The 27,620-nt window shown below is 44.2% G+C and overlaps 1 protein-coding gene across 1 annotated transcript in view; it reads left to right on the forward strand.

Annotated features, from left to right (window-relative positions):
* The window catches only part of LOC119300112, a 32,684-nt gene extending 14,264 nt beyond the window's left edge, over window positions 1-18,420 (forward strand). Inside the window, exons 3-4 of the mRNA XM_037577173.1 lie at window positions 3,944-4,062; window positions 18,213-18,420. Coding sequence (XP_037433070.1) covers window positions 3,944-4,062; window positions 18,213-18,420 — 327 coding nt within the window. The remainder of the gene's footprint in view (window positions 1-3,943; window positions 4,063-18,212) is intronic.
* Window positions 18,421-27,620: the final 9,200 nt, after the last annotated feature.

Here is a 27,620-nt window from a genome sequence, read left to right on the forward strand (position 1 = left end):
ACATTCATTGCTAAGAATGGATCCTTTCTAGAGAAGGAGTTTCTCTTGAAAGAAGTGAGTGGGAGGAAAGTAGAACTTGGTAAGTTAATTGTACCTTCTCCCTTATTGGAAAGTAGTTCATCACAGAAATCTGTTCCTGTGACTACTACACCAATTAGTGAGGAAGCTAATGATCATGATCATGTAACTTCAGATCAAGTTACTACCGAATCTCGTAGGTTAACCAGAGTGAGATCCGCACCAGAGTGGTACGGTAATCTTGTTTTGGAGGTCATTCTACTTGACCATGACGAACCTACGAACTGTGAGGAAGCGATGATGAGCTCAGATTCCGCAAAATGGCTTGAGGCCATGAAATCTGAGATAGGATCCATGTATGAGAACAAAGTATGGACTTTGATGGATTTGCCCGATGATCGGCAAGCCATAGAAAATAAATGGATCTTCAAGAGGAAGACGGACGCTGATAGTAGTGTTACTATCTACAAAGCTAGAATTGTCGAAAAAGGTTTTTGACAAAGTTCAAGGTGTTGACTACGATAAAATTTTCTCACTCGTAGCGATGCTTAAGTCTGTCCAAATCATGTTAGCAATTGCCGCATTTTTATGAAATCTGGCAAATGGATAAACAAAACTACATTCCTTAATGGATTTAAAGAAGAGTTGTATATGATGCAACCAGAAGGTTTTGTCAATCCTAAAGGTGCTAACAAAATATGCAAGCTCCAGCGATCCATCTATGGACTGGTGCAAGCATCTCGGAGTTGGAATATGCGCTTTGATGAGATGATCAAAGCATATAGTTTTATACAGACTTGCGGTGAAGCCTGTATTTACAAGAAAGTGAGTGGGGGCACTACAACATTTCTGATAAGTATATGTGAATGACATATTGTTGATCAGAAATAATGCAGAATTATTCTACAAAGCAAAAAGGAGTGTTTTGAAAGAAGTTTTTCAAAGAAAGACCTCGGTAAAGCTGCTTACATATTAAGCATCAAGATCTATAGAGATAGATCAAGATGATTGATAAGTTTTTTTTCAATGAGTACATACCTTGATAATATTTTGAAGTAGTTCAAAAATTGGAACAGTCAAAGAAAGAGTTCTTGGCTGTGTTACAAGGTGTGAAATTGAGTAAGACTCAAAGCCCGACCACGGCAGAAGATAGAAAGAGAATGAAAGTCATTGCCTATGCCTCAGCCATAGGTTCTATAAAGTATGCCATGCTGTCTACCAGATCTATTGTATACCCTACACTGTGTTAAGCAAGGGAGTACAATAGTGATCTAAGAGTAGATCACTCGACAGTGGTCAAAATTATCCTTAGTGGAATAAGGAAATATTTCTCAATTATGGAGGTGACAAAAAGGTTCATCGTAAAAAGTTACGTCGATGCAAGTTTTGACACAGATCTGGATGACTCTAAGTCTCGATCTAGATACATATTGAAAGTGGGAGCAATTAGCTAGAGTATCTCCGTGCAGAGCATTGTAGACATAGAATTCGCAAAATACTTACGGATCTGTATGTGACAGACCCGTTGACTAAAATTATCTCACAAGCAAAACATGATCACACCTTAGTACTCTTTGGGTGTTAATCACATAAACGATGTGAACTAGATTACTGACTCTAGTAAACCCTTTGGGTATAGGTCACATGACAATGTGAACTATGGGTGTTAATCACATGGTGATGTGAACTATTAGTGTTGAATCACATGGCGATGTGAACTAGATTATTGACTCTAGTGCAAGTGGGAGACTGAAGGAAATATGCCCTAGAGGCAATAATAAAGTTATTGTTTATTTCCTTATATCATGATAAATGTTTATTATTCATGCTAGAATTGTATTAACCGGAAACATAATACATGTGTGAATACATAGACAAACAGAGTGTCACTAGTAAGCCTCTACTTGACTAGCTCGCTAATCGAAGATGGTTATGTTTCCTAACCATGAACAAAAGAGTTGTTATTTGATTAACGGGATCACATCATTAGAAGAATGATGTGATTAACATGACCCATTCCATTAGCTTAGCACCTAATCGTTTAGTATGTTGCTATTGCTTTCTTCATGACTTATACATGTTCCTATGACTATGAGATTATGCAACTCCCGTTTGCCGGAGGAACACTTTGTGTGCTACCAAACGTCACAACGTAACTGGGTGATTATAAAGGAGCTCTACAAGTGTCTCCAAAGGTACATGTTGGGTTGGCGTATTTCGAGATTAGGATTTGTCACTCCGTTTGTTGGAGAGGTATCTCTAGGCCCTCTCGGTAATGCACATCACATAAGCCTTGCAAGCATTGCAACTAATGAGTTAGTTGCGAGATGATGTATTACGGAATGAGTAAAGAGACTTGCCGATAACGAGGTTGAACTAGGTATTGAGATACCGACGATCGAATCTTGGGCAAGTAACATACCGATGACAAAGGGAACAACGTATGTTGTTATGTGGTCTGACCGATAAAGATCTTCGTAGAATATGTAGGAGCCAATATGGGCATCCAGGTCCCGCTATTGGTTATTGACCAGAACGGTGTCTCGGTCATGTCTACATAGTTCTCGAACCCGTAGGGTCCGCACGCTTAACGTTCGTTGACGATATAGTACTATGTGAGTTATGTATGTTGGTGACCGAATGTTGTTCGGAGTCCGGAATGAGATCACGGACATGACGAGGAACTCCGGAATGGTCCGGAGACAAAGTTTGATATATGGGATAATAGTGTTTGGTCACGGGAAGGGTTCCGGAAATCACCGGAAGGGGTTCCGGATGTTTCCCGAAATGTTTGGGTACGAGAACACTTTATTTGGGCCAAAGGGGAATGCCCACAAGGTTTTTGGAAAGCGCAAAAGGAAGTTTTGCGGAGTCTAGGGGCCAGACGCCAGGGTCCCTAGCGTCTGGGTCCAGACGCCGGGAACCCTGGCGTCTGGCTCTGGAGTCCGAGAAGGACTCTTGCCTTTCGGGTGAAACCGACTTTGTGGAGGTTTTTACTCCAAGTTTCGACCCCAGGGCTCAACATATAAATAGAGGGGTAGGGCTAGCACCAAAGACCGATCAAGAAACACCAAGCCGTGTGCCGGCAACCCCGTCCTCTCTAGTTTATCCTCCGTCATAGTTTTCGTAGTGCTTAGGCGAAGCCCTGCGGAGATTGTTCTTCACCAACACCGTCACCACGCCGTCGTGCTGCCGGAACTCATCTACTACTTCGCCCCTCTTGCTGGATCGAGAAGGCGAGGACGTCACCGAGCCGAACGTGTGCAAAACTCGGAGGTGCCGTGCTTTCGGTACTTGGATCGGTCGGACGTGAAGACGTAGGACTACATCAACCACGTTGATATAACGCTTCCGTGAACGGTCTACGAGGGTACGTAGACAACACTCTCCCCTCTCGTTGCTATGCATCACCATGATCTTGCGTGTGCGTAGGATTTTTTTTTAAATTACTATGTTCCCCAACACTCCACACGCTTCGTAATGCATAATTTCGTTAGCTTCTATAGATGGTCTCGTGCATAAAACACTACCGCACCAACATCTGAGTAATTGTATTGGTTTCTGCTCAAGTATCATAATGCAATCTTGTCTTTGATTGTAAACCCTGGTTTGGTATTTTTAGTTGCACGTTTCAGTGAAAGAAAGAAAAAACAGTGTCAAAGTAGAATATATAAACTAGAAAGATTAGCATCCATGTCTCAGTATAAATTTCATGCATAGTAGTCTGGCATGGCATGTACATAAACAGAGGACCGCACTACACAACCCGTTTTATCTGCAGTGATAAACAAACGCTATCACTGAGAGCATTTTTCTTGTGGAAGTTCTCATTTGAGCTGACATGTTTCCTGATGCAAACTCATTCAACCATGTATAGCCTTCACAGCACATCATTTGGTTGATCTTTAGTTCTTGGGTTCTGCAGATGCAAAATGGAGCCGGCGACCAGCCCTTCTTCCTCGCCCTCAGCCTTGACACCACCGTTGACGCCCCCAAGAGCAGTCGGGCATCGACGTCGACGCCGGCAAGGCAACATGCGTTGCTGTTGGGGAACGTAGTAATTTCAAAAAAATTCCTACGCACACGCAAGATCATGATGATGCATAGCAACGAGAGGGGAGAGTGTTGTCTACGTACCCTCGTAGACCGAAGCGGAAGCGTTGACGCAACATAGAGGAAGTAGTCGTACGTCTTCCGATCTGACCGATCCAAGCACCGTTACTCCGGCGCCTCCGAGTTCTTAGCACACGTACAGCTCGATGACACTCCCCGGGCTCCGATCCAGCAAAGCTTCGGGGATGAATTCCGTCAGCACAACAGCGTGGTGACGATGATGATGTTCTACCAACGCAGGGCTTCGCCTAAGCACTACAACGATATGACCGAGGTGGAATATGGTGGAAGGGGGCACCGCAAACGGCTAAGGAACGATCATGAAGATCAACTTGTGTGTTCTAGGGTGCCCCCTTGCCTCCGTATATAAAGGATCCAAGGGGGGGTGCGGCCGGCCCTAGAGGAGGCGCGCAGGAGGAGTCCTACTCTTACCGGGAGTAGGACTGCCCTCCCTTTCCTTGTCCAAGTAGGAGAGAGGGAAGGAGAGAAGGAAAGGGGGGCGCCGCCCCTCCCTCCTTGTCCAATTCGGACTAGGGGGAGAGGGGGCGCGCGGCCTGCCCTGGCAGCCCCTTCCTCTTCTCCACTTTAGGCCCATGAGGCCCATTAACCCCCCGGGGGGTTCCGGTAACCCCCCGGTGCTCCGGTTTTATCCGAAACTTCCCCGGAACGCTTTCGGTGTCCGAATATAGTCGTCCAATATATCAATCTTTATGTCTCGACCATTTCGAGACTCCTCGTCATGTCCGTGATCACATCCGGGACTCCAAACTAACTTCGGTACATCAAAATGCATAAACTCATAATAACTGTCATCGTAACTTTAAGCATGCGGACCCTACGGTTCGAGAACAATGTAGACATGACCGAGACACGTCTCCGGTCAATAACCAATAGCGGGACCTGGATGCCCATATTGGCTCCTACATATTCTACGAAGATCTTTATCGGTCAGACCGCATAACAACATACGTTGTTCCCTTTGTCATCGGTATGTTACTTGCCCGAGATTCGATCGTCGGTATCCAATACCTAGTTCAATCTCGTTCCCGGCAAGTCTCTTTACTCGTTCCGTAATACATCATCTCACAACTAACACATTAGTTGTAATGCTTGCAAGGCTTATGTGATGTGCATTACCGAGAGGGCCCAGAGATACCTCTCCGACAATCGGAGTGACAAATCCTAATCTCGAAATACGCCAACCCAACATGTACCTTTGGAGACACCTGTAGAGCTCCTTTATAATCACCCAGTTACGTTGTGACGTTTGGTAGCACACAAAGTGTTCCTCCGGCAAACGGGAGTTGCATAATCTCATAGTCATAGGAACATGTATAAGTCATGAAGAAAGCAATAGCAACATACTAAACGATCGGGTGCTAAGCTAATGGAATGGGTCATGTCAATCAGATCATTCAACTAATGATGTGATCCCATTAATCAAATAACAACTTCTTTGTCTATGGTTAGGAAACATAACCATCTTTGATTAACAAGCTAGTCAAGTAGAGGCATACTAGTGACACTCTGTTTGTCTATGTATTCACACATGTATTATGTTTCCAGTTAATACAATTCTAGCATGAATAATAAACATTTATCATGATATAAGGAAATAAATAATAACTTTATTATTGCCTCTAGGTCATATTTCCTTCAGTCTCCCACTTGCACTAGAGTCAATAATCTAGATTACACAGTAATGATTCTAACACCCATGGAGTCTTGGTGTTGATCATGTTTTGCTCGTGGAAGAGGCTTAGTCAACGGGTCTGCTACATTCAGATCCGTATGTATCTTGCAAATCTCTATGTCTCCCACCTGGACTAGATCCCGGATGGAATTGAAGCGTTTCTTGATGTGCTTGGTTCTCTTGTGAAATCTGGATTCCTTTGCCAAGGCAATTGCACCAGTATTGTCACAAAAGATTTTCATTGGACCCGATGCACTAGGTATGACACCTAGATCGGATATGAACTCCTTCATCCAGACTCCTTCATTTGCTGCTTCCGAAGCAGCTATGTACTCCGCTTCACATGTAGATCCCGCTACGACGCTTTGTTTAGAACTGCACCAACTGACAACTCCACCGTTTAATGTAAACACGTATCCGGTTTGCGATTTAGAATCGTCCGGATCAGTGTCAAAGCTTGCATCAACGTAACCTTTTACGATGAGCTCTTTGTCACCTCCATATATGAGAAACATATCCTTAGTCCTTTTCAGGTATTTCAGGATGTTCTTGACCGCTGTCCAGTGATCCACTCCTGGATTACTTTGGTACCTCCCTGCTAGACTTATAGCAAGGCACACATTAGGTCTGGTACACAGCATTGCATACATGATAGATCCTATGGCTGAAGCATAGGGAACATCTTTCATTTTCTCTCTATCTTCTGCAGTGGTCGGGCTTTGAGTCTTACTCAATTTCACACCTTGTAACACAGGCAAGAACCCTTTCTTTGCTTGATCCATTTTGAACTTTTTCAAAACTTTGTCAAGGTATGTGCTTTGTGAAAGTCCAATTAAGCGTCTTGATCTATCTCTATAGATCTTAATGACTAATATGTAAGCAGCTTTACCGAGGTCTTTCATTGAAAAACTCTTATTCAAGTATCCCTTTATGCTATACAGAAATTCTATATCATTTCCAATTAGTAATATGTCATCCACATATAATATCAGAAATGCTACAGAGCTCCCACTCACTTTCTTGTAAATACAGGCTTCTCCAAAAGTCTGTATAAAACCAAATGCTTTGATCACACTATCAAAGCGTTTATTCCAACTCCGAGAGGCTTGCACCAGTCCATAAATGGATCGCTGGAGCTTGCACACTTTGTTAGCTCCCTTTGGATCGACAAAACCTTCTGGTTGTATCATATACAACTCTTCTTCCAGAAATCCATTCAGGAATGCAGTTTTGACATCCATCTGCCAAATTTCATAATCATAAAATGCGGAGATTGCTAACATGATTCGGACAGACTTAAGCATCGCTACGGGTGAGAAGGTCTCATCGTAATCAATCCCTTGAACTTGTCGAAAACCTTTTGCGACAAGTCGAGCTTTGTAGACAGTAATATTACCGTCGGCGTCAGTCTTCTTCTTGAAGATCCATTTATTCTCAATTGCTTGCCGATCATCAGGCAAGTCAACCAAAGTCCATACTTTGTTCTCATACATGGATCCCATCTCAGATTTCATGGCTTCAAGCCATTTTGCGGAATCTGGGCTCACCATCGCTTCTTCATAGTTCGTAGGTTCATCATGATCTAGTAGCATGACTTCCAGAACAGGATTACCGTACCACTCTGGCGCGGATCTCACTCTGGTTGATCTACGAGGTTCAGTAGTATCTTGTTCTGAAGTTTCATGATCATCATCATTAGCTTCCTCACTAACTGGTGTAGGTGTCACTGAAACAGTTTTCTGTGATGTGCTACTTTCCAATAAGGGAGCAGGTACAGTTACCTCGTCAAGCTCTACTTTCCTCCCACTCACTTCTTTCGAGAGAAACTCCTTCTCCAGAAAGTTTCCGAATTTAGCAACAAAAGTCTTGCCTTCGGATCTGTGATAGAAGGTGTATCCAATAGTTTCCTTTGGATATCCTATGAAGACACATTTCTCCGATTTGGGTTCGAGCTTATCAGGTTGAAGTTTTTTCACATAAGCATCGCAGCCCCAAACTTTCAGAAATGACAACTTTGGTTTCTTGCCAAACCACAGTTCATAAGGCGTCGTCTCAACGGATTTTGATGGTGCCCTATTTAACGTGAATGTGGCCGTCTCTAGAGCGTATCCCCAAAATGATAGCGGTAAATCAGTAAGAGACATCATAGATCGCACCATATCTAGTAAAGTACGATTACGACGTTCGGACACACCATTACGCTGTGGTGTTCTGGGTGGCGTGAGTTGCGAAACTATTCCGCATTGCTTCAAATGTACACCAAACTCGTAACTCAAATATTCTCCTCCACGATCAGATCGTAGAAACTTTATTTTCTTGTTACAATGATTTTCAACTTCACTCTGAAATTCTTTGAACTTTTCAAATGTTTCAGACTTATGTTTCATTAAGTAGATATACCCATATCTGCTTAAGTCATCTGTGAAGGTGAGAAAATAACGATATCCGCCATGAGCCTCAATATTCATCGGACCACATACATCTGTATGTATGATTCCCAACAAATCTGTTGCTCTCTCCATAGTACCGGAGAACGGTGTTTTAGTCATCTTGCCCATGAGACACGGTTCGTAAGTACCAAGTGATTCATAATCAAGTGGTTCCAAAAGTCCATCAGTATGGAGTTTCTTCATGCGCTTTATACCGATATGACCTAAACGGCAGTGCCACAAATAAGTTGCACCATCATTATCAACTCTGCATCTTTTGGCTTCAACATTATGAATATGTGTATCACTACTATCGAGTTCAATAAGAATAGACCACTCTTCAAGGGTGCATGACCATAAAAGATATTACTCATATAAATAGAACAACCATTATTCTCTGATTTAAATGAATAACCGTCTCGCATTAAACAAGATCCAGATATAATGTTCATGCTCAACACTGGCACCAAATAAAAATTATTTAGGTCTAATACTAATCCCGAAGGTAGATGTAGAGGTAGCGTGCCGACCGCGATCACATCGACTTTGGAACCGTTTCCCACGTGCATCGTCACCTCGTCCTTAGCCAATCTTCGCTTAATCCGTAGTCCCTGTTTCGAGTTGCAAATATTAGCAACAGAACCAGTATCAAATACCCAGGTGCTACTGCGAGCATTAGTAAGGTACACATCAATAACATGTATATCACATATACCTTTGTTCACCTTGCCATCCTTCTTATCCGCCAAATACTTGGGGCAGTTCCGCTTCCAGTGACCAGTCTGCTTGCAGTAGAAGCACTCAGTTTCAGGCTTAGGTCCAGACTTGGGTTTCTTCTCTTGAGCAGCAACTTGCTTGCCGTTCTTCTTGAAGTTCCCCTTCTTCTTCCCTTTGCCCTTTTTCTTGAAACTAGTGGTCTTGTTGACCATCAACACTTGATGCTCCTTTTTGATTTCTACCTCCGCACTTTTCAGCATTGCGAAGAGCTCGAGAATAGTCTTATTTATCCCTTGCATATTATAGTTCATCACGAAGCTCTTGTAGCTTGGTGGCAGTGATTGGAGAATTCTGTCAATGACGCAATCATCTAGAAGATTAACTCCCAATTGAATCAAGTGATTATTATACCCAAACATTTTGAGTATATGCTCATTGACAGAACTGTTCTCCTCCATCTTGCAGCTATAGAACTTATTGGAGACTTCATATCTCTCAATCCGGGCATTTGCTTGAAATATTAACTTCAATTCCTGGAACATCTCATATGCTCCATGACGTTCAAAACGTCATTGAAGTCCCAATTCTAAGCCGTAAAGCATGGCACACTGAACTATCGAGTAGTCATCAGCTTTTCTCTGCCAGACGTTCATAACATCTGGTGTTGCTCCAGCAGCAGGCCTGGCACCCAGCGGTGCTTCCAGGACGTAATTCTTCTGTGCAGCAATGAGGATAATCCTCAAGTTACGGACCCAGTCCGTGTAATTGCTACCATCATCTTTCAACTTTGCTTTCTCAAGGAACGCATTAAAATTTAACGGAACAACAGCATGAGCCATCTATCTACAATCAAACATAAACAAGCAAGATACTATCAGGTACTAAGTTTCATGATAAATTTAGGTTCAATTAATTTACTTAAAGAACTCCCACTTAGATAGACATCCCTCTAATCCTCTAAGTGATTACGTGATCCAAATCAACTAAACCATGTCCGATCATCACGTGAGATGGAGTAGTTTCATCGGTGAACATCACTATGTTGATCATATCTACTATATGATTCACGCTCGACCTTTCGGTCTCCGTGTTCCGAGGCCATATCTGTATATGCTTGGCTCGTCAAGTATAACCTGAGTATTCCACGTGTGCAACTGTTTTGCACCCGTTGTATTTGAACGTAGAGCCTATCACACCCGATCATCACATGGTGTCTCAGCACGAAGAACTTTTGCAACGGTGCATACTCAGGGAGAACACTTCTTGATAATTTAGTGAGAGATCATCTTATAATGCTACCGTCAATCAAAGCAAGATAAGATGCATAAAAGATAAACATCACATGCAATCAATATAAGTGATATGATATGGCCATCATCATCTTGTGCTTGTGATCTCCATCTCCGAAGCACCGTCATGATCACCATCGTCACCGGCGCGACACCTTGATCTCCATCGTAGCATCGTTGTCGTCTCGCCAATCTTATGCTTCCACGACTATCGCTACCGCTTAGTGATAAAGTAAAGCATTACAGCGCGATTGCATTGCATACAATAAAGCGACAACCATATGGCTCCTGCCAGTTGCCGATAACTCGGTTACAAAACATGATCATCTCATACAATAAAATTTAGCATCATGTCTTGACCATATCACATCACAACATGCTCTGCAAAAACAAGTTAGACGTCCTCTACTTTGTTGTTGAAAGTTTTACGTGGCTGCTACGGGCTTAAGCAAGAACCAATCTTACCTACGTATCAAAACCACAACGATAGTTTGTCAAGTTGGTGATGTTTTAACCTTCGCAAGGACCGGGCGTAGTCACACTCGGTTCAACTAAAGTTGGAGAAACTGTCACCCGCAAGCCACCTCTGTGCAAAGCACGTCGGGAGAACCGGTCTCGCGTAAGCGTACGCGTAATGTTGGTCCGGGCCGCTTCGTCCAACAATACCGCCGAACCAAAGTATGACATGCTGGTAAGCAGTATGACTTATATTGCCCACAACTCACTTGTGTTCTACTCGTGCATATAACATCAACATATAAAACCTGGCTCGGATGCCACTGTTGGGGAACGTAATTTCAAAAAAATTCCTACGCACATGCAAGATCATGATGATGCATAGCAACGAGAGGGGAGAGTGTTGTCTACGTACCCTCGTAGACCGAAGCGGAAGCGTTGACTCAACGTAGAGGAAGTAGTCGTACGTCTTCCGATCCGACCGATCCAAGCACCGTTACTCCGGCGCCTCCGAGTTCTTAGCACACGTACAGCTCGATGACACTCCCCGGGCTCTGATCCAGCAAAGCTTCGGGATGAATTCCGTCAGCACAACGGCGTGGTGACGATGATGATGTTCTACCGATGCAGGGCTTCGCCTAAGCACTACAACGATATGACCGAGGTGGAATATGGTGGAAGGGGGCACCGCACACGGCTAAGGAACGATCACGAAGATCAACTTGTGTGTTATAGGGTGCCCCCTTGCCTCCGTATATAAAGGATCCAAGGAGGGGTGCGGCCGGCCCTAGAGGAGGCGCGCAGGAGGAGTCCTACTCCTACCGGGAGTAGGACTCCCCTCCCTTTCCTTGTCCAAGTAGGAGAGAGGGAAGGAGAGAAGGAAAGGGGGGCGCCGCCCCTCCCTCCTTGTACAATTCGGACTAGAGGGAGAGGGGGCGCGCGGCCTGCCCTGGCAGCCCCTTCCTCTTCTCCACTTTAGGCCCATGAGGCCCATTAACCCCCCGGGGGGTTCCGGTAACCCCCCGGTGCTCCGGTTTTATCCGAAACTTCCCCGGAACGCTTTCGGTGTCCGAATATAGTCGTCCAATATATCAATCTTTATGTCTCGACCATTTCGAGACTCCTCGTCATGTCCGTGATCACATCCGGGACTTCGAACTAACTTCGGAAAATCAAAATGTATAAACTCATAATAACTGTCATCGTAACTTTAAGCGTGCGGACCCTATGGTTCGAGAACAATGTAGACATGACCGAGACACGTCTCCGGTCAATAACAAATAGCGGGACCTGGATGCCCATATTGGCTCCTACATATTCTACGAAGATCTTTATCGGTCAGACCGCATAACAACATACGTTGTTCCCTCCCTTTGTCATCGGTATGTTACTTGCCCGAGATTCGATCGTCGGTATCCAATACCTAGTTCAATCTCGTTACCGGCAAGTCTCTTTACTCATTCCGTAATACATCATCTCACAACTAACACATTAGTTGTAATGCTTGCAAGGCTTATGTGATGTGCATTACCGAGAGGGCCCAGAGATACCTCTCCGACAATCGGAGTGACAAATCCTAATCTCGAAATACGCCAACCCAACATGTACCTTTGGAGACACCTATAGAGCTATTTTATAATCACCCAGTTACGTTGTGACGTTTGGTAGCACACAAAGTGTTCCTCCGGCAAACGGGAGTTGCATAATCTCATAGTCATAGGAACATGTATAAGTCATGAAGAAAGCAATAGCAACATACTAAACGATCGGGTGCTACGCTAATGGAATGGGTCATGTCAATCAGATCATTCAACTAATGATGTGATCCCGTTAATCAAATAACAACTTCTTTGTCTATGGTTAGGAAACATAACCATCTTTGATTAACGAGCTAGTCAAGTAGAGGCATACTAGTGACACTCTGTTTGTCTATGTATTCACACATGTATTATGTTTCCAGTTAATACAATTCTAGCATGAATAATAAACATTTATCATGATATAAGGAAATAAAAAATAACTTTATTATTGCCTCTAGGGCATATTTCCTTCAGTTGCAACAAGCAATCAAATCAAATGGAGTGTGGACAAGGTTATATATGGACAAAGTTATATATCAAGCAAATTGGATGAAGGTGTGTGGAGAAAGTTATATATCTAATATTCAACCATGTAGTTTATTATTATGTAGTGTGAAAAACGGTGTACATCAGTTATCTGGGACTAATACTATGGCCCAATTTTGATTTCTACCACACCGAACCTTGCATGGATATTTAAAATACTAGGGCCATTTTTTAGATATTTTACGGAGTTTTTACTGTTGTTAGTATCTACCATCACCTCTGTGAGTAATATCAGATATATTTCCATCCTGAGATACATTGAGTAATATCAGATGTTGAGTGAATAAGGGTTATATCAGATATTTGATCATTGAACTTTTTTTGATTAATTCCTTGATATATTTCCATCATGATAGACACGCACATGTGGGAGTTGGGGTTCGGCAAGTAGCACTTCTTTGATTAAGTTGTTCTGTTACATGTGCAAAAACACCTTCCTACTACTGCATCATATCGGTTTGATCTTTCACTGCTTGATCATATCGGTTGGACCGGCACCCTCACGCCAAGGCGCGTTGCCGATCTAGTGATATGATATGCTAAGGAGCAGAGCCATCGCAGCAAGCATCAGCCAACATCCTCTTGTATTCTGCAGCAAGCATCAGGCGAACCTCTTTGATCTGCTCCAGGATCCCTCCCTTCATCTTTTTGAGATGTTGAGTCGGCGTGCCAGGCTAGTCGAGGGGCGATGCAGGGCTTAAGCTCGCCTGAATCACTTTTTTTTGTTGGTGGTTCTCCCGGCCTTGAGGTGTCTGGAATCTGGAAACCATTTTTGTGCATCCCAAAGGCAAACTTGGGGAGAGAAGAGGCATGAGAGGCACCTCCAGTGTCCATCAAGTCCCTTTTCATCCCGGAGTCAGCTGGAGGGGAGCTTTGAGTATGCAGGATACCCAATCCAGTATCTTCTGCATTTTTTCGAGTGAATCCTTGGTGTACAGAATCATCCACCTCTTTAGGGTCCTTTAGATCAGCCACCAGATCTGTTTAGTATCAGACCAGCCAGCATTGTCAAAAACATGCTTATTTCTAATTTTCCATAAGCTCCACAGGACACAAGCACAAAAAGCATTAAGTACTTCATGTTTCTTGTTAGCAGGCCAAAACATGGCAATGGAAAGGTAGCTAGATCCTGATTCTATGGAGAAGAACGAGGAGATTTCACTCCAGATGCTTTTATCAACCACACGGCCAAAAAACAAGTGGTCTACAGTCTCCTGCTCAGAACAGAATAAACAATTTGGGTTCCTATCAATTCCCCTTTTAAGTAAGTTAGTTTTAGTCATAAGTTTATTGTGTGCTAGAAGCCAGAGAAAAACTTGGATTCTGGGTGGCACAACAATAGACCAAACAGAGGGGATATAGACCCCTCTAAAGTTGATGATGGCATACAGAGAGCTAGATGAGTAAATTCTCTTAAATTCATATTGCCAGACCATAGCATCCTCATCTCCATTCAGGGCAGTCTCTTTTATGATTTGTTCAAGGCAGTACCATTCTTCCATCATAGCAAGGGTAAAAACCCTCCTAAAAGTAAGCTTAATGTCACTACCATCCCAAACTTCCGAAATTGTCACACATTGTTGATGACAAATGGAGTATAAAGGCCAGAACTGGACAGAGAGTGGGGAGGTTCCAAACCAGATATCCTCCCAAAATCTAATTTTCCTCCCATTTCCTACTACCCATCTATAGCCAAACTTAAGAGCTTTAGCAGCCCACATAACTCCTTGCCAAAAACTTGAGGAGGTTTGTGGCCTACAGGCAAATATATTAGGAGAATTCCTAATATATTTTTTGTCTATGATGGTTTTCCAGATCTTGCCCTCATCCTGGGCATATCTCTTGACCCAACTGCCTAATAAACATAGGTTGAGATCCCTAATGTTAGGGACCCCAAGCCCTCCATGTTCTTTCTTCATACAGACCAAGTGCCAATTGGCCAGATGAAGCTTCTTGTCCCCCTCAAAGTCACTCCATAGACAATGAGCTAACTGACTATTAATTAAGTCTAGAGCCCATTTAGGAAACTTAAAGAAGGACAGTAGATACACAGGGATGCTAGCCAAACAGGCCTTGATGAGGGTTAGTCTAGCAGAGTAGGATAGTAAATTCCCCCTCCAACCAGCCATCCTCTTCAAAATCTTATCAATGAGAGGTTGGATATCCTCCCTTCTCAATTTATCATAATGCAGTGGAACCCCTAGGTATTTTATTGGAAAAGTACCTACAGTACATCCAAAAGTGTTAACAAAGCTAGTTAAATCCCCCTGTTCAACCCCCAAAGGTATGAGTTCACTTTTAGCATAATTAATCCTCATACCTGAAACTCTCTCGAAATAGGTCAAGATCATTTTCAGGTTAGCAGCTTTGGATTCATCCTTATCCATGAAGAGGATAGTGTCATCTGCATATTGTAGACAAATCACTCCCCCAGTGATAAGCTCAGAGCAGAGCCTTTTTATCAAATCATGGGAGGATGCCTTAATGAGCATTCTAGTTAGCACATCTACAACAATGTTGAAAAGTAAAGGAGATATAGGATCTCCCTGTCTTAAGCCCTTGTTGGTTATAAAAAAGTCCCCATCCACCCCATTGATTTTGACTCCTACAGAGCCCAAATGAGTGATTTGATGGATCCGTTTAATCCAAACAGGGCCAAATTTTCTTTTTTGGAGAATTTCCAATAAGAAATCTAGATTAACCTTATCAAAGGCTTTCGCATAGTCTAATTTAAGTACAAGACCAGAGTTAGCAGAGTGATAAGTAGAATGCAAAACTTCATGTGCAGTCACTACACTCTCAAGGATGTACCTCCCTTTGATGAAGGATGACTGGTTGCTAGAGGTGAGGAAATTCATAATAATGGCAAGCCTGTTAGTCAGAACTTCGGTGAAAACTTTGAAAATACAGTTAAGCAAACTAATGGGTCTGAATTTCCTCATATCAGTAGCATCTTCCTCTTTAGGGATGAGAGTTATCATAGCAAAGTTCAGTCTATATATGTCAAGTTTTCCTGTATGGAAATCATCAAACAGAGCCATAATATCATGCTTGATGGCCTCCCAGAATTCTTGAAAAAAGGAAGGAGAGGCCATCTGGTCCAGGGGCTCCTTCAGAGTATGAACCAAAGATGGCCTCCTTCACTTCTTTCTCAGTAAAAGGAGTTTGAAGTGTTTCATTATTATCATCATACGCTTTTTCATCTTGGGAGAAAAAGTCCTGACTTAGACTAAAACCATCCCTTTCTTCCTTCTTGAAGAGGTCTTTATAGAAATCAGATGCTATTTTAAGCATTTCTTTTGTGTCCGAGGTAGAACCATTAGGGCCATTAAGGGAATGAATAAGGGTCTTCCTCCTCCTTTGGTTGGCAACAACATTGAAATATTGGTGTTCCTATCTCCTTCTAGAATATCTCTATCTCTAGCCCTTTGCCTCGCTTTAACTTCCTCTTTAATCCAGATATATCTAAGCTCTCTGAGAATATTTTGCATCCTACTGTTCTCTACATCAGATAGACAAGATGTTTTAGATTTGATGTCCAGCTCATCATATTCTTCTGTGAGAGAAGCTTTCTTTTTCCTAATTTCTGCTTCTACATTCTTACTCCAACCTTTGGAGAATTTCCTAAATCTCCTAACTTTTTATTGCCACACATCTATTGGTTTGACCATCTTGACTGGTGCAGTCCAGTTTTTGACGGCCAATTCCTTGTAATCCTTATGTAGCAACCACCATTTTTCAAATTTAAAACTTGAGCTTCTAGGGCTGCTACCCAACCCTGAGTCCCATAGAAGGGGAGTATGATCACTACCAGTTCTAGGGAGAGCTTGGGAAGTGCATAGAGGGAAAATAGCCTCCAGCTTAGTAGTGCAGAAGATCCTATCGATTGTGGACATGATGTTATTCTCCTGGTTGTTAGCCCAAGTGAATTTCCTACCTGGCATCCTAATTTCTAGGAGACTCCAAATCTCCACCCAAGCATTAAACTTATCTGCCCAGTGATGGTTAATGTTACCATTACTCTTATCTTGCTGGTATCTAACTAGGTTAAAATCTCCTCCTATGAGAGTGGGCATTTGTTCATCAACAAAGAGGCTGTGGAGTTCAAAGATAAAATCATCTTTGCCCTCCTCATATGGGGGCCCATAAACAACTACCACTCTAAAATAGATCCTACTAGATTTAATTTTCAGTTTGCAGGATACAGAATATTTCAAAGAGCTCCAATGCAGAACCTCAAAGATGTATGCATCTACACCAACTAAAACCCCTCCAGAAGTGCCTTCAGCAAGGAGGTGGTGCCAAAGAAAATTCTTGTTCCCACTAATTGATTTAAGGAAAGCAGTAGTAAGTTCTTCTTTCTTGGTTTCCTATAAAGCATCCATACTAGCATTTGTTCTAGCTAGGGTATCAATAATACAAGGCTTCTTACCTGGGGTAGTGATCCCCCTAATATTCCAGAACATACAATTCATCTAAACAACACTTTCTTGGGGTGCTTGCCCCGCCCATGTTTAGAGATTTTAGTCCAGATAATGCTTTGGTCATCAGCAACAGCAGAGACCCCTTTAAACCCAACAGGTGTAACAGGAGAACCTGAATCAGGTTTTGGATTTCTCAGCCCTGCAGGCTTATCCAGGAGGTTTAAGCTATTTACATTATGGTCATCTAAATTGTTATGAGTAATTTTCCAACTACATTTCCAGCATGATCTAAATCTCCTCCCATGTGATCAGGCCCTGCAGGCCCCCTAGGTGTTTTTTCTAGAGACCACAGAAGCATAAGTTTCTTTATGTTCATCAACCTCTACTCCTACCATTTTAGCTACTGAAATAAAAGCAGGGTCATGAAAATTCCCAAAGGAGTTTTTCTTAATAGTACCTTTGTGGTTACCTTTAGGCTCTTCAAGGTTCTGAACCTTCTTTGATCCCATGGCTATTTCCATAATATTTCTCCCCCAATGTCAATCCTAGAGCTCTTTCTCTATGCCTGAACTGGACCCATTTCTGCAGAATGGGTGGGGCTTGGGTTGCATTTGTTGGAAGACTTGGACTGAAAACTACTTTTTCTTCTGTGGTTTCATTCCCTCTTGCCTCCTCACTTTGATCATCCAGCATAATGATGGTATCCTCTTCTTCATCATCTCCAATCTCCATTTCTTGCAACATTTTAAAGCTTTCATCTAAGGAAATTGGGTCTTGGAGTTGTTGTAAGTAGGACAACACATTTTGCTTAACTTGGTGAGAGGATCCAGGGGTGGAACCACTCCCTCCAGACTGAGAAGTAGAGGTTTTTGCAGAGTGGTGTGAGCCTCCAGCTCCATCGTCACGGTTGGTGTTGTTCGGCATCTCTTTTTCCTTACTCTTGTCAGTGTCTTCATCCAGCAGGTCATCTTGATCAAGCTCCTCCACTGGTGGCTCCACAGTTATCTTGATCTTGTAGAGCTTGTCCCCTATACCAAAAATTCTTTCAGAAGGAATTTTGGTATAGTCTTTGCATCTGATTTTGATTCTAACTACCTCAAAGAAATTCTTGAAATTTCCTTGCCAGTCCACATCAGTCAGGGTGCCCAGAACTGAAGCAAATTGTTCTAAGACTGACCATTATGCCCATTTTGGGGCCACTCCTCTTAACTGGAGCCAGACAGATTGGAGCTCAGCATGAAATTCCATCTCTCCTTTCCAAACTTCAACATTGACTGAAACTCCATCAATCTCAGGCAGGCCAAAGTTGGGGTATCCAGCAACTGTTTCTACAGGGATATGTGGAGGAAACTTGACTAAGTAAGTCCAGTTATCTAGCATTCTGATATGGCAGTGCTAGTTGGTTTTGTATATGACAGAGAAGTTGTGGGCTAGCTCTTCTTTAGTAACCTGCCCTACTTCTATGTATACAATCCCAACATTCCTGCTATTTCCAACATGCTGCTCATTAACATCAGGAACATCAATCTTGAAGAAACATAACCTTGAAGCTGCACTGCCTACATACTTAGCACAATTCCTAGGCTTCTTCCTGACTGGACACTCATCTACCTTGTGTGTCACCATCTTGCAGATAAAGCATGATGGAGGTTTTGGGCACTGAGCTTTGTGATGCCCAGGTTCCCCACAAGTGTAGCAGGTAACATCACTATAGTCAGTCCCTGAGGAATCTTTGGCCTTGGTGACAGTCTTGCCTTTGCCCTGCGGCTGCTTCTTCTTCTGCTGTTGTGCCTGATTAGTGCTCTCCTTATTATTCTTTCCTGTTGGTTGCCCTGAGGTAGGCTGCGCTTGCTTCCCTTGCATCTGCATCTGTGGTGACGCCTGCCCCGGGAATTGCATCCCCTGAGCTCCACCTTGTTGTTACTGCTGTTGGTTCTGCATTTGCCCTGGCACCCAGTTGCCTGGCGCTCCACATGGATCCATCATCGGAGGTGGCTGCATGAAAGGCCCTTGGTACCACGGGGGAGGAGCACCCTGGAAGCCATACCCGAAGGGAAATTGCTGCTGCGAGGGGCCAAACTGCTGATGCGCCCACTGGTTCTGCCCACTCCCTCCATGATCAGCTTGGTCCATATGCCCATCCCCCCTCTCTGATTTCTAGTCAGGCCGCGTCTGCCGCGCCCACGACCATGGCCCTGAGCTTCAGCCATGTCGAGCAGATCTGCGAAATTGGGCTTTTCTCCTCTCCACACACTCTCTGAAATAGAATTTTTTTTTTTGCACAGGGAGTGACGTCTACTACACAACCTTCTTCTTGTAGACGTTGTTGGGCCTCCAAGTGCAGAGGTTTGTAGGACAGTAGAAAATTTCCCTCAAGTGGATGACCTAAGGTTTATCAATCCGTAGGAGGCGTAGGATGAAGATGGTCTCTCTCAAGCAACCCTGCAACCAAATAACAAAGAGTCTCTTGTGTCCCCAACACACCCAATACAATGGTAAATTGAATAGGTGCACTAGTTCGGCGAAGAGATGGTGATACAAGTGGTATATGGATAGTAGATAAAGGTTTTTGTAATCTGAAAATATAAAAACAGCAAGGTAACTAATGATAAAAGTGAGCGTAAACGGTATTGCAATGCGTTGGAACAAGGCCTAGGGTTCATACTTTCGCTAGTGCAAGTTCCCTCAACAATAATAACATAATTGGATCACATAACTATCCCTCAACATGCAACAAAGAGTCACTCCAAAGTCAGTAATAGCGGAGAACGAACGAAGAGATTATGGTAGGGTACGAAACCACCTCAAAGTTATTCTTTCCAATCAATCCGTTGGGCTATTCCTATAAGTGTCACCAACAACCCTAGAGTTCGTACTAGAATAACACCTTAAGACACAAATCAACCAAAACCCTAATGTCACCTAGATACTCCAATGTCACCTCAAGTATCCGTGGGTATGATTATACGATACGCGTCACACAATCTCAAATTCATCTATTCAACCAACACATAGAACCTCAAAGAGTGCCCCAAAGTTTCTACCGGAGAATCACGACGAAAACATGTGCCAACCCCTATGCATAGGTTCATGGGCGGAACCCGCAAATTGATCACCAAAACATACATCAAGTGAATCACATGATATCCCATTGTCACCACAGATACGCACGGCAAGACATACATCAAGTGTTCTCAAATCTTTAAAGACTCAATCCGATAAGATAACTTCAAAGGGGAAACTCAATCCATTACAAGAGAGTAGAGGGGGGAGAAAACATCATAGGATCCAAATATAATAGCAAAGCTCGCGATACATCAAGATCGTACCAAATCAAGAACATGAGAGAGAGAGGGAGATCAAACACATAGCTACTGGTACATACCCTCAGCCCCGAGGGAGAACTAGTCCCTCCTCGTCATGGAGAGCACCGGGATGATGAAGATGGCCACCGGAGAGGGATTCCCCCTCCGGCAGGGTGCCGGAACGGGTCTAGATTGGTTTTTGGTGGCTACGGAGGCTTCTGGCGGTGGAACTCCCGATCTATTGTGCTCCTGGACGTTTTTAGGGTATATGGAGATATATAGGCGGAAGAAGTACGTTAGGGGGGCCACGAGGGGCCCACAAGGGTGGAGGGCGTGCCCAGTGGGGTGGGCGCCCCCCCCCCCCTACCTCGTGGCCTCCTCGAAGCTTCCCTTATGTGCACTTCAAGTCTTCTGGGCTTCTTTCCTTCCAAAATGGGTTCCATGAACTTTCAGGTCAATTGGACTCCGTTTGGTTTTCCTTTTCTTCGAAACCCTAAAACAAGGTAAAAACAGAAACTGGCACTGGGCTCTGGGTTAATAGGTTAGTCCCAAAAATAATATAAAAGTGCATAATAAAGCCCATAAACATCCAAAGTTGATAATATAATTGTTGGGTTTCGTAGTAATTTCAAAAAATTTCCTACGCGCACACAGGATCATGTGATGCATAGCAACGAGAGGAGAGTGTTGTCTACGTACCCAACGCAGACCGACTGCGGAAGCGATGACACGACGTAGAGGAAGTAGTCGTACGTCTTCACGATCCAACCGATCAAGCACCGAAACTACGGCACCTCCGAGTTCGAGCACACGTTCAGCTCGATGACGATCCCCGGACTCCGATCCAGCAAAGTGTCGGGGAAGAGTTTCGTCAGCACGACGGCGTGGTGACGATCTTGATGAACTACAGCAGCAGGGCTTCGCCTAAACTCCGCTACAGTATTATCGAGGAATATGGTGGCAGGGGGCACCGCACACGGCTAAGGAATCGATCACGTGGATCAACTTGTGTCAACTTGTGTGTTTAGAGGTGCCCCTGCCTCCATATATAAAGGAGGAGAGGAGGGGAGGCTGGCCGGCCAAGGGGGGGAGGCGCAGGAGAGTCCTACTCCCTCTGGGAGTAGGATTCCCCCTCCAATCCTAGTCCAACTAGGATTCCTCGGAGGGGAAAAGAGGAGGAGGGGGCCGGCCACCTCTCCTAGTCCTAATAGGACTAGGGGAAGGGGGGGCGCGCAGCCCATCTAGGGCAGCCCCTTCTCTTTTCCACTAAGGCCCACTATGGCCCAAATAGCTCCCGGGGGGTTCCGGTAACCCTCCCGGTATTCCGGTAAAATCCCGATTTCACCCGGAACACTTCCGATATCTAAATATAGGCTTCCAATATATCAATCTTTACGTCTCGACCATTTCGAGACTCCTCGTCATGTCCGTGATCACATCCGGGACTCCGAACAACCTTCGGTACATCAAAATGCATAAACTCATAATATAACTGTCATCGTAACCTTAAGCGTGCGGACCCTACGGGTTCGAGAACAATGTAGACATGACCGAGACACGTCTCCGGTCAATAACCAATAGCGGGACCTGGATGCCCATATTGGCTCCTACATATTCTACGAAGATCTTTATCGGTCAGACCGTATAACAACATACGTTGTTCCCTTTGTCATCGGTATGTTACTTGCCCGAGATTCGATCGTCGGTATCCAATACCTAGTTCAATCTCGTTACCGGCAAGTCTCTTTACTCGTTCCGTAATACATCATCTCACAACTAACATATTAGTTGTAATGCTTGCAAGGCTTATGTGATGTGTATTACCGAGAGAGCCCAGAGATACCTCTCCGACAATCGGAGTGACAAATCCTAATCTCGAAATACGCCAACCCAACATCGACCATTGGAGACACCTGTAGTACTCCTTTATAATCACCCAGTTACGTTGTGACGTTTGGTAGTACCCAAAGTGTTCCTCCGGTAAACGGGAGTTGCATAATCTCATAGTCATAGGAACATGTATAAGTCATGAAGAAAGCAATAGCAACATACTAAACGATCGGGTGCTAAGCTAATGGAATGGGTCATGTCAATCAGATCATTCTACTAATGATGTGACCTCGTTAATCAAATAACAACTCATTGTTCATGGTTAGGAAACATAACCATCTTTGATTAACGAGCTAGTCAAGTAGAGGCATACTAGTGACACTCTGTTTGTCTATGTATTCACACATGTATTATGTTTCCGGTAAATACAATTCTAGCATGAATAATAAACATTTATCATGATTATAAGGAAATAAATAATAAGTTTATTATTGCCTCTAGGGCATATTTCCTTCAATAATAGCATGGAACAATCAAAAATTATAGATACGTTGGAGACATATCAGGGAGTTGCTGACGATCCTGGTCTCCGGTCGGATAGTAGTCGGCGCGCAGAGAAGGAGCGACCGTTGCGGAGGGATTTCTCGATCCAGACTAGGACCGAGGGGGGATTAGGGTTTATAGATACGTCACCCCCACAGCTGCCCAAAGTGCGTCTTGATGGCGTCCTCTTCCTCCTCACGTGGCCGCTCCACCTCAGCTCGCCTTACCACCCTGGTGTGCGGGTGACAGCTCTTCCGCCCACTCTCACTGACTTGTGGGGCCTTGCACGCCGCCTCTCTCGCAAAATAGAGGATCTCGCCGACCTTGGCGACCAAAGTCTTCTCCGGCGAGGCCCTGTCCCACCTGCCTCCAACTGTACGCCCCAATCGATTCACATCCACTGCCGTCACCTGAATCCCAGGGTCTGCGGCCCACTTGAGTGGAGAACCAAGGTCCCAGGCCAGAAGTTGGGGATGTGGCGGCCTCGAGATCTCACCGTCGCCGATCACGGGGGCGAGGGCTGGAGAGACCAAAACGCTCTCCACTTGGCTCTGCTCCCTGGCGAGGAGGAGTTCGCCTCCGCGCGTGCCCACGCAATCACCTCCTCCGGCGAGATTTCTCCCCCTAGCATCATCTGCCCCATCTCCTCCTCCGACGCCTCCACACAGATCCAGGTGACCAGTTTGATCATCGAGTCCCCCCTGGAAGGTAGCCGCATCGATCTCCGCATCCGCGCCCGATGCATCTCCTCCGCCATCTCCGCCCCATCGTACCGCACCCCTCACCCCCTCCTCTCCATGGGGAGCCAAAGGTAGCGGAGGAGAGGTCAGCACGGCCGACAGGAGCGCTGCGGTGGGTCGGCGCGCGAGGTTCATCGGCGAGCTCCGCCGGATCTGGTGGCTACGGTGGTAGGTGGACGGGGCGAGGCAATTCGCGTGAGCGAGACCGAGAGCGCTCATTTCAAACTCGGCCGACCCTTTTTCACTCTCTTTTAATAGATCAACCATTGATCTTCAGTCCAAATTGCGATTGTACTCTTTTTTTAGGACATGCGGTTGTACAACTGGGCTGGTCTCAGCCTTTTTTTAGAGACACTGTTCTTCACCTGTCAGTTTCTAAAAAAAAGAGATATATGGATTTCGATGTCGACCTGATGGTTGTGGCCTCCAAAATAAAATAGAGTTTCTTTTAAAAAAATCAAATAGAGCTACATTTTTATTTGAGAAACATAAAATAGAGCTACATATTTTTTTGAGAATAATGCACGCTACATTTTTTTTAGACAACATCGCAAAGTTTTTATTAATTCGTCACAATGTTTACAGGGACGAAAGTAAGGTCTCCAGGCAGTCCTAACCAAACTTGGCAGCCACCCTGGACAGATAAATCATACTTTGCTAAGTTGTGAGCTTCGAAGTTCGAACTCCTAAATTTATGGCTAAATTTACAAAAATCAAACTCCAAGGAGTGTCGTATTATCTCCTGTATAATCGCTCCATAAATACTACATGGGAGTGCTCCTCCTACTCGCAAAAGCTATTTGCCTTGGATCGGCCCAGTAATAAACGAACGGGAAGCAGTTTCTACCGATTTTCAGATTTTATTCTTTCTTTCTAATTTTTATCTTTCGGGTCTTTTCCTAATTTTATTTATGTTCTTCCTTTTTCTTTTTCTTGTTGTAATTTTTTTCTTGTTCTTTTCATGCTTTTTGTTTATTTTTCACTTTCCAATTTAATTACATGATTTTTAAATCATTTTTTGTAACATGAGTTGATTTAAAAAATATATGTTCAATTTCATCATCTCATCTTTCTTTTATTTTTCCATTTTTTCTTCTATCCTTTTGTTCTCGTTCTTCTTGTTACCGCATACCGTATATACCTAAAAGAGTCAACCCCATTAACTTATTTATCATGTAAGCATATCACTCATCATACAATTATGAATTGGATAATGCCTACCTCAACATGCAATCATGCATGGGAAAAAACTAACCACAACATTCAACAATGCATGAAAAAATATTTTCCATTCAATTATTCTACATGTATTTAATAAAATATTCTATAACTATACACAATCAAATATAATAAGTCATATGAATTTTAAATTAGGTACTCATCTTATCAACCCAAATTTTATCAACATCCATCAACTAATTCCCGTAGCAACGCGTGTGATATCCTCTAATTTAAAAAATATGCATAGTCCTTATCAAAAACATAATTGTGCTATATTTACAAAAAAAATATGTTTGTGGGTAATTTGAAAGTGGAAATTGTGTATTTTATGAATGTTCATCTTGTATCTAAAAATACTGTTCATATTGTATAAAAAATGTTCATCACGTATTTAGAAAAGCTTCATCATGCATATCAAAAATTGTTCAGCGTATATTTAGAAAATCTTTAGGGCGTATTAAAATTGTTCATGCTATGTTTTAAATTTTTCTTCATGTATTTTCTAAAATGTATTTTCAAAAGGACAGTCTGTATTTATCATCGTATATTTAAAAATATTGTCCACCATGTATAAGAAATGTTCATTGTGTTCTTTAAAATGGTTCATCGTACATTTTTAAAATACAAGATATGCACGTCACCGTGCTCAATATCCCGAACAACGTCATGTGTTTTGGAACCCTTAATCCGTCTACTCATTGAGATCCTCTGTAGCGGCCTCCAGCACTTCACGGGGATCTCACTCCTCCTCAGCAATGAAGGCGTGGAGATGGAAATATGGTGGCTTTTGGTTCGTCCTTGCTTGAACAGAGAGTGGAGACGGGCACGTGATGACTTTTGATTTATTATGTGAATGTTCGGATTTCCACAAAGTTCCCTTGGTTTGCTTCTGTCTCCACCGAGGTGACGGAGCGCTCAATGATGTGGCGGTGCATCATGTATCCGTCCTAGATATGGATTGGGTCCGGGAATGACGGTCAACCTCAACGTTTGGGCTAGATTGTGCGGTCCGGTTTGTTTACATTTTTTTGTCCAAGCAAGCATCTTGCTACGGGGCTTCGGTTGTAGATGCTCTAAGAGCACCTACAACCGGACCTCCATACCCGTCTCAAGCGCCTATGCGGGCTGTCCGGTCAATGCACGGACGAAAAGACGCCATCCAACCAGGCGCTCTGTATTCGGTTCAAATGTCATGACTGACTAGCAAGCCCGTACTCCAGCTCATATCTGGGGCGAATGTGGGCATGCCCGGACACGAGTGCCACGTCGGATCCAGCCTACTATGGCCCACCCAACCCCATACAAATTGGACCCTATCCGCAGTCCGAACAAAACCCTAGCCGCATTCCATTTCATTCTCCTCCGCCCACAAGCTCTCGTTCGGTCATCTTCTACCGTCTCTGACTTGGCGGCCAGTGGATCCGAGTCCTACACCTCCATATCCATTGGCCTGGAGCTCGTCCCACACAGCCCTGAGAAGGAGATGGCTGTCCGCCTGGTGTTGCACCACTCTCGTGATGAGGCAACCCGACGGCAGCGGTCGGAGTCCTTCCGTCGGGAATCCATTTTGTTCGCTCAAATGACGCTGGATTCGGTGCGAGGTGTGTCACCGTTGCCTCACCGGAGGTGGCGCGGTCCGTCTGGCGTCCCAACGCGCTGGCGGATGCGCAACCGCCGCGTTGCCGCGCCGAGGCGAAGGTGAACGCATGAACGTCATCCAATGCAAGTATGGCATGGTGTGCACGCTGTGAGGCAGTGGGCGCGGGAGGCGGCGGCAGTCATTGCCGAGGCGGAGTCGCACTTTCCGGTGCCGCGTATGGTGCACGGCCACCTCGAGCGCCGCAACCACCTCGGACATGGACATGGCAAAGCCGGACGAGCCCTCGCTGCCAAAGATGCCGCTGCGGACGTTGAAAATGAGGTATTCGGTTGTGGAATTGATTTATTGTGGGTTGTCTCGGCGCGTTCTCGAGCGTTTGATGGCCGAAATTTGGTAGTTCGAGTTGTAGATGCTCTAAGTTGTCTACAACCACTGCTTATGTAGCCATGTAGGAGTGTCAGCCACGGTCAGTGTGGAACGGGCCTTATGGATAAACCCGCTTAACTTGTGGTGGTCCTTTTGCGCCAGGGAGAGCACACACTAGCGGTGGCGTGTCTAGGCCGCTGCGGTGACGCTGACGCTGCCGGCAGAAATCGTCGTAGACAACATATGCCGGCAGGTAAGTCTCCCGACGAGTGATGGCCAGCATCGGCGATTGGCTTTCCGTTGCACTTGGTCCTGGCTGAAACAATGAACTCGGTCAGCTGTGTAGACTAACAGGCAGAGATTGAGTCCCACCTCGGCACGTTTTTTGGCCTCTGTGTGGGGCTCGTTTTTGGTTGGCTGGCTATGCATGAGAAAAGTTGTCCATGCAGAACCGTGATAATGATGGCATATGAATGCAGATGTCTCATAATAAAAAATAATAGTAGGCTGGATCCTGCATCTTGCAGAGGATCTGGTTGACATCCAATCCTACATGGCGTACTAGACATCACGTTAGGGCCATGCATTGTACATGTCCTTTATATACAATTACGGATGGGAAGCGATTGCATTTGCAGGAGGTACACAGTTCTGCTTAACAATTTCACCACTTGTATACTCTGCAAGTAAACGAAGCCGCTCACAAAGTCAGTGAGTGGACAACTACGTCAGAGCTTTTCCCTATTTTAA

This window comes from Triticum dicoccoides, chromosome 5A (genome assembly GCF_002162155.2).
Source record: "Triticum dicoccoides isolate Atlit2015 ecotype Zavitan chromosome 5A, WEW_v2.0, whole genome shotgun sequence".
In the NCBI taxonomy this organism is placed as follows: Eukaryota; Viridiplantae; Streptophyta; class Magnoliopsida; order Poales; family Poaceae; genus Triticum; species Triticum dicoccoides.